The 6,660-nt window shown below is 48.0% G+C and overlaps 1 protein-coding gene across 4 annotated transcripts in view; it reads left to right on the top strand.

Annotated features, from left to right (window-relative positions):
• Positions 1-5,119: 5,119 nt before the first annotated feature.
• Positions 5,120-6,660, top strand: part of DOCK9 (dedicator of cytokinesis 9) — a 365,118-nt gene continuing 363,577 nt past the window's right edge. For all 4 annotated transcript variants that reach the window (XM_040336152.1, XM_040336151.1, XM_040336141.1 and 1 more), the window contains exon 1: positions 5,120-5,473. In XM_040336152.1, coding sequence (XP_040192086.1) covers positions 5,351-5,473 — 123 coding nt within the window. In that variant the 5' untranslated portion in view covers positions 5,120-5,350. The remainder of the gene's footprint in view (positions 5,474-6,660) is intronic.

Below are 6,660 nucleotides of genomic sequence, written 5' to 3'. Positions count from 1 at the left end.
GCTTTGGCAGTACAACCTGGAAGCTGATTGGTTTATATGCACAGTAAGACTGATTTTGCTCTCTTCAGCTTTTTTTTTTTTAACAACAACAAAATGTTCCTTTATTGTGACAAAAAGTCAGAGCATGATACAGCATTTGCCCAAAATGGACCAAATCAAAAAGATACAGTACAGTTGAGATTTTATACAGGGGATAGCATGAACATCAACTATGTAACAGTCCATAACTATACAATGGGGTACTCGGTTTCCCACTGAATCATGAGCCAAGGCAAGTACTCTACCCCTACACAACAGGGTCTTTCGCTCAGGGGGACCATTCCAACCTATGCCATCCATGGCTGCCAAATTTTATTACATTTCTTGGGGCAGTTCCTGTTGATGTACGTTACTTTATATAATGAAAGCACAGCATTAATGGATTTCTCCCAAGATCCCACTGTGGGAGGAGAGGGGGCATTCCAACGCAAAACAATTTCCCTCTTTGCATAAAAGAAGAGGTAGGTTAGTAGCAACTTAGTGTAGCGAGGCTTCTGATCATCATCATGGATGCCCAGAAGTGCCAGCTCTGGGGATACAGAAAGCGTCAGTTGGAGGCGGCCGTTAATAGAGTCCACTACCTCGGCCCAGTAACTGGCAATTTTGGGGCAGCTCCAAAACATATGGTAGTAGGAACCTACGCTATTCCGGCACCGGGGACAATCCTGTGGTCGTTGTGGGTATACCTTATGAAGTCGCTGGGGAGTGTAATAAACCCTATGTAGGAATTTGACCTGTATCAATCGTTCTTTGGAGGATATTGGTAAGGCAGTACTGTCCGCTATGCAGTCATCCCAATCCTCTTTATCTGTAACCGGTATGTCTGCCTTCCACTGATCCCAAAGTCTATCCATTTTGGTGAGTCAGTGCTCAATAGTTCTAGGTATAAGGCAGATAAGGGTTTTTGCAGTTTCTCTTGAGTTAGCAATTCCTCAACAGGGTCCATAGTCAGTCTTGGTGGCGTTTGGAACTGGGCCTGTGTGGCGTGGCATAGCTGGAGGTACCTAAAGTACATCCACCCTGGCAGATGGTATCTGGTTTGGAGGGTTGTAAATGACAGTAGGGCACCTGCTGAAAGAATGTCGCTCTCTTCAGCTTTAGTAAATAAACCCCTTGTTTTTTTCTTCTGACTTCTAGTTCTAATGCTGGCCATGTTTTTGCCCTGTTTAGTTGCCCAATCCGTATAGCGTTTTTTTTTTTAAATCTCTTCTCTGTTATTTTGGATTTATCTTTAAACAAAGCATCAGTAGAACTTTTGGTGTGTGTATACATCCTCCTCCTGGTATAGATTTCTAGTGTGCAGAGTGTAACAGCGGGAAGCTAGCAATGTAAAACTGCCCGCACACATGCAAACCACTGCTCACAGTTGCAATACTCTGCATCCTAAAATACATGCATGTCTTTGGAGTGTGGGACATTTAGCGTACAAAACCACATATCCATCTTGCCACCTTTTGGGTGCCATTAACAAAAAATGACACTTGGATGTCATCTACTATACCAGTAAACAATGGGTCAAATATGTTAATTTCCTTCTACCTAAGAGAACTAGCTTACCACCACCAAAACGCGATGCAGACATTTTGCCTTATATGGAAGAGCTGGCTGGACACCCCTGGCCTTGCCCCTCCGCAATTGGTGATGGAGAGACTTCTGCAAATCTAACGGCGGATGAATAGCTCTCTTCTATAGAGTTCAAGTTTCCTACCCCACCAGGTGTTTTAGTCGTTTCATTGTTGTTCCCGAGCTCATAAACTTGTATCCTCAGAGAATGAAAAGCAGTGGTATTCTGTGTCAGCACATAAAGAATGAGGTCTGGTTGTTTTGTTCATTTTTGTTTAGAACTTCTTTTGTGTTTTGTATGCAGATGCTGTATACTCCTACGGCCCCTTTCACACACGGGACATGTCTGTTTTGACAGATTCCGCTTGCTCAGCAGGGATCGATCTGTTGATCTCCGCTGAGTAGGCGGGTGACAGGTCCGTCTCTGCTCACTGTGGAGAGATGGACCTGTCAGAGTTCCGCTCTCCTCTATAGGGAGGTGGGATGAAAACGGACTGCCTGTCCATTTTCATCCGATCTGATAGATGGATAGAAAATAGGACCACCATCCAACTGGTTTTGGAGATCAGACATGTCACCGCTGACATCTGTTGCTCCATAGAGTTGAATGGAGTGTCCGATCAGGTCCGCCTAAAAACGGACAGATGGACCTGATTAGACAGCATGTGTGAAAGGGGCCTTAATCTTGTGCATTGACTGTGGTTTTGCACTGATTTGGATTAAAAACAACAATAAATGGCACTGCAAGCGCTACGTGCGTTCTGTACATGCGCTACACAAGTGTAGCAGCCCTAATATGATATGACTTTGAGGCCCCGTACACACGACCGGATCGATCCGCTGAAACTGGTCCGCCGGACCAGTTCCAGCGGACAGATCCGGTCGTGTATAGGCCCGAGCGGACAATTGTCCGGCGGATTGGACAGTTTCCAGCGGATAAAAATTTCTTAGCATGCTAAGAAATCTGTCCGCTGGAAACCTGTCCGTCGGACGTGTTCGGTCGTCTGTACAGACTCACCGGACACGTCCGACCGACCGCCATCCCTCGCATGCGTCGTACTGATTCGACGCATTCGTGGAAGCATTGAACTTCCAGGGTCGCGCACGTCGCCGCGTCATCGTCGCGGCCACGCCCCGCGTATTGTTTACGCGCGGATTTCTGTCTGATGGTGTGTACAACCATCAGACAGAAATCTCCGGGCGGACATGTCCGCTGAAAACGGTCCGGCGGACCGTTTTCAGCAGATTATCCGTCCGTGTGTACAGGGCCTAAGGCTCGGGTCACATATATGCAAATAGGATGTGTTTTTTAACTGCATCCGATTCATATAACATGTGAACCGAAATGGCTTTCAATGGAGCGGTCCATTTTTGAAAATGGTCCTTTGCGATTTCAGGTCCTGAACAAAACCACACCGGACCACGGGCTGCAGACTGCAGCCGGACATGTGTAAACCTAGCCTAAAGAGGAACTTCCCCTAAAATGGGAAGTTCTGCTCTTCTTCCTCCTCTGCCACATCTAGATTTTTTTTTTATTGGGGGGGGGGGGGGGCGAGTTCGGGACTGTGTCGCTTTAACAGACAATTGCGCGGTCGTGCGACGTGGCTCCCAAACAAAATTGGCGTCCTTTTTTCCCCCACAAATAGAGCTTTCTTTTGGTGGTATTTGATCACATCTGCGGTTTTTAGTTTTTGCGCTATAAACAAAAATAGAGCGACAATTTTTAAAAAAATGCAATATTTTTTACTTTTTGCTATAATAAATATCCCCCAAAAACATATATAATTTTTTTCTTCCTCAGTTTAGGCCGATACGTATTCTTCTACCTATTTTTGGTAAAAAAAACTCGCAATAATCGATTATCGGTTGGTTTGCGCAAAATTTATAGCGTTTACAAAATAGGGGATAGTTTTATTGCATTTTTATTTTTTTTACTACCAATGGCGGCGATCAGCGATTTTTTTCGTGACTGCCACATTATGGCGGACACTTCGGACAATTTTGACACATTTTTGGGACCATTGTCATTTTCACAGCAAAAAATGCATTCTTTATTGTGAAAATGACAGTTGCAGTTTGGAAGTTAAACACAGAGGGCGCTGTAACATTTAGGGTTCACCTAGTGTGTGTTTACAACTGTAGGGGGTGTGGCTGTAGGACTGACATCACCGATCGAGTCTCCCTAATAAAAGGGATCACTCGATCGATGCGCCGCCACAGTGAAGCACGGGGAAGCCGTGTTTACATTCGGCTCTCCCCGTTTTTCAGCTCCAAGGAACGATCACGTCGGGGCGGCTATAAACGAAAAGCCACGCCGTCGTCCCGGATCGCTCCCCGAGGGAACCCGACCGCCGCATGTACGGGGGGGGGGGTCACGATCGGACCCCCGACCCACGTCAAGCAGAGCACGTACGACTGCTCTATAGACAAATGACGGCTATAGCGAGCCTGGCTAGTTCTAGGATGCCGTCATATTTGGGCGTGCCGTGATCGCGCCCTGGGTGGTGTGTTCTGTGATTGCAGTGTCCGGAAGACATTGCAGATCACAGATTGAGATAAAGAGCCAATCAGTGGCTCTTTACTACGTGATCAGCTGTGTCCAATCACAGATGTAAACAGAAGTCAGTTATCGGCACTTTCCTCGTGCTGACATCATGAGGAGAGAAGAGAGCTGATAACCAGCTTCTGTAAAAGGGACATGGGCACTGATAATCAGGGCACTAATTATCAATGCAGTCCCAACAGTACTGCCAATCAGTGCCTCCTCATCAGTGCCCATCAGTGCAAACTCATCAGCAAAGGAGAAAAATTACCTGTTTGCAAAATTTTATAACAAACTATAAAAAAACTATCAAAATGTTTGGTCTTTGTTTATTTAGCAAAAAATTAAAGACCCAGCGGTGATTAAATACCACCAAAAGAAAGCTCTGTTTTCTTGAAAGAAATGATAAAAATGTCATATGAGTACAGAGTTGCCATGAACGCTCAATTGTCATTCAAAGTGTGAGGGTGCTGAAAGCTGGCCTGGGCAAGAAGGGGGTAAACGTGCCCAGTAGGCAAGTGGTTATTGTTGTTTATAGTGTCTAGTCTTCAGCAGATATCCTGCCATTCCAGAGCTGCATTGTATTTTTCTTCCAATAGTATGAGATGAGGAGTCCCAGCTGTGCCCTCCCTCCACGGTCATGGTGTGAGCAGGGTACAGGGCTGGCTGGGGGCGGGCCTCAACCCGTTACTCCATTCCCCATACAGAAAATGAATCATCCAGTGAAGACACAGGGATAACTACGACCATGCACTTCACTTCTAAGCACCACGCTGAACTTCACTTGTTCTAAACACTTGACGCAGAATGTCATTTCCGGCCCTCAACAAACATGGCCGCCGGGGCTTCACCCAGCGGCCCGCGACGTCATCACAACAAGTGATACGTCAAGCGAGGTGCTCCAGTGTGCGCTTGTCAGCGGCGCGCGCTCCCGAACCACGCCCCTTGGGAAGAGAATTTTGACACAGAGCAATGCGCGCCCCCGCGCGGTGCAAGCCAAACGGGAGCGAGCGTCATCCGAACGTTCCCCGGGAATTCCGTGTGGGCCGGCGGCGCGCACCTGGCTGTGTGTAAGAGGGGAAGAGCCCTGGGCTCCCGGCATGAGTGAGGCAGGTGCCGGCGGATGAACAGTCCGGATAAGGAGGGAGGGAGTCCTCCCCGCCTGTACGCACACTCCTGGCCCCGGTCAATGGTGGTTCCGCCGATATGTCTTCACATCACTCAACCCAACCGGAGACTCGCAAGTTCACCCGGGCGCTCAGCAAGCCCGGCACCGCGGCGGAGCTCCGGCAGAGCGTGTCTGAGGTGGTCCGGGGATCCGTCCTCCTGGTAAGAGGGGGCAGGTGGGGTGGGTGGGTCACGTGGTGTGTGGGTGTGACCACATGGCTGGCTATATTGCACTGTCACTGGTAACATTGACTGACATCAACACCCCACTAAGTCTGGGGGTCCCTCCATGTAACTTTCTGCATAGACAAATGTCTGTCATCGCCAATGACAGGACCCCCTAAACAATTGCCCCCTCTGTAGCTGGGCGCAGTCAGGTGTCACTGGCCAGGGTAGTCATGGGAGCGATTTTATAAGGACCAACACGCCCCCTTCTATAGTGATCCCCTGCTGGTGATTGCCAGGGTAGCCCCCGGGCATCAGCCTTAAGGTGGTTCTTTACGCTTCCATTTATTTTCCCATCAATCCCCTGATAGCCGGGTAATCCATTATAGATCACCCATTCAGTCAATATGCCACACAAAGATTTTTGATTGGTCATTGAAAGATCCGATCATAAATTATCAATGGCATCTTTTTTCACCATGCAATCACGCTTGGTCGAGATACAGTTGGCTTCATGACCAAAGGATCTCGTGCCAACGATCAGTGGTATTCCTTGTTTGCCAATATACTCACTTTGATTACATCTGCTCTAAATCCATAGGAAGGGAAGTTGTGGCTTTTTAATTATTTGCCGATTCCAACACATTGATCGAATAATACAATCAAGGCCACTAAGGATGAGCTCAGGTGTGTTCGCAAGTCCACGTGCCAGCCAAGAAGCTGACGCTTCACATCGCTAATCACAGGTCTGTGCAGCCTGCAGATCAGGAAATGTCTCACTGCCTGTGATTAGCACTGCGGAGTGTCGGTCTCCTGGCGGGTGCGGGCACGTGGACTTGTCAACACACCTGAGCTCATCCTTAATAGCCACCACTATGCCTCGTACACACAATCCGATTATCGGATTATAAAAGTCGCTTTCGGATTGATCGTTCGATAATCTGATCGTTAGTACACCGCTTTCGACAGCCGATCACGACAGTCCGTCCAACAAGCAGCCCATTCACAGAGCACCACGTGGTTCGCGCATGCACAGTAGGAAACCAGCTGTGAAACCACACCGCTTCCTTGCCAGTTTCCCTTATTCAAGATGGCAGTGCCAGCACCTGATAGCCGATTGGGTGGTTGAGGACACCGCTGGATGCCTGGACAGGTAAGTGCCCTAATATTAAGGCCCCTTTACA

Source organism: Rana temporaria, chromosome 2 (genome assembly GCF_905171775.1).
Source record: "Rana temporaria chromosome 2, aRanTem1.1, whole genome shotgun sequence".
In the NCBI taxonomy this organism is placed as follows: domain Eukaryota; kingdom Metazoa; phylum Chordata; class Amphibia; order Anura; family Ranidae; genus Rana; species Rana temporaria.
Note: the sequence above shows the minus strand (reverse complement) of the source record. Positions and strands in the feature narration are given on the sequence as shown.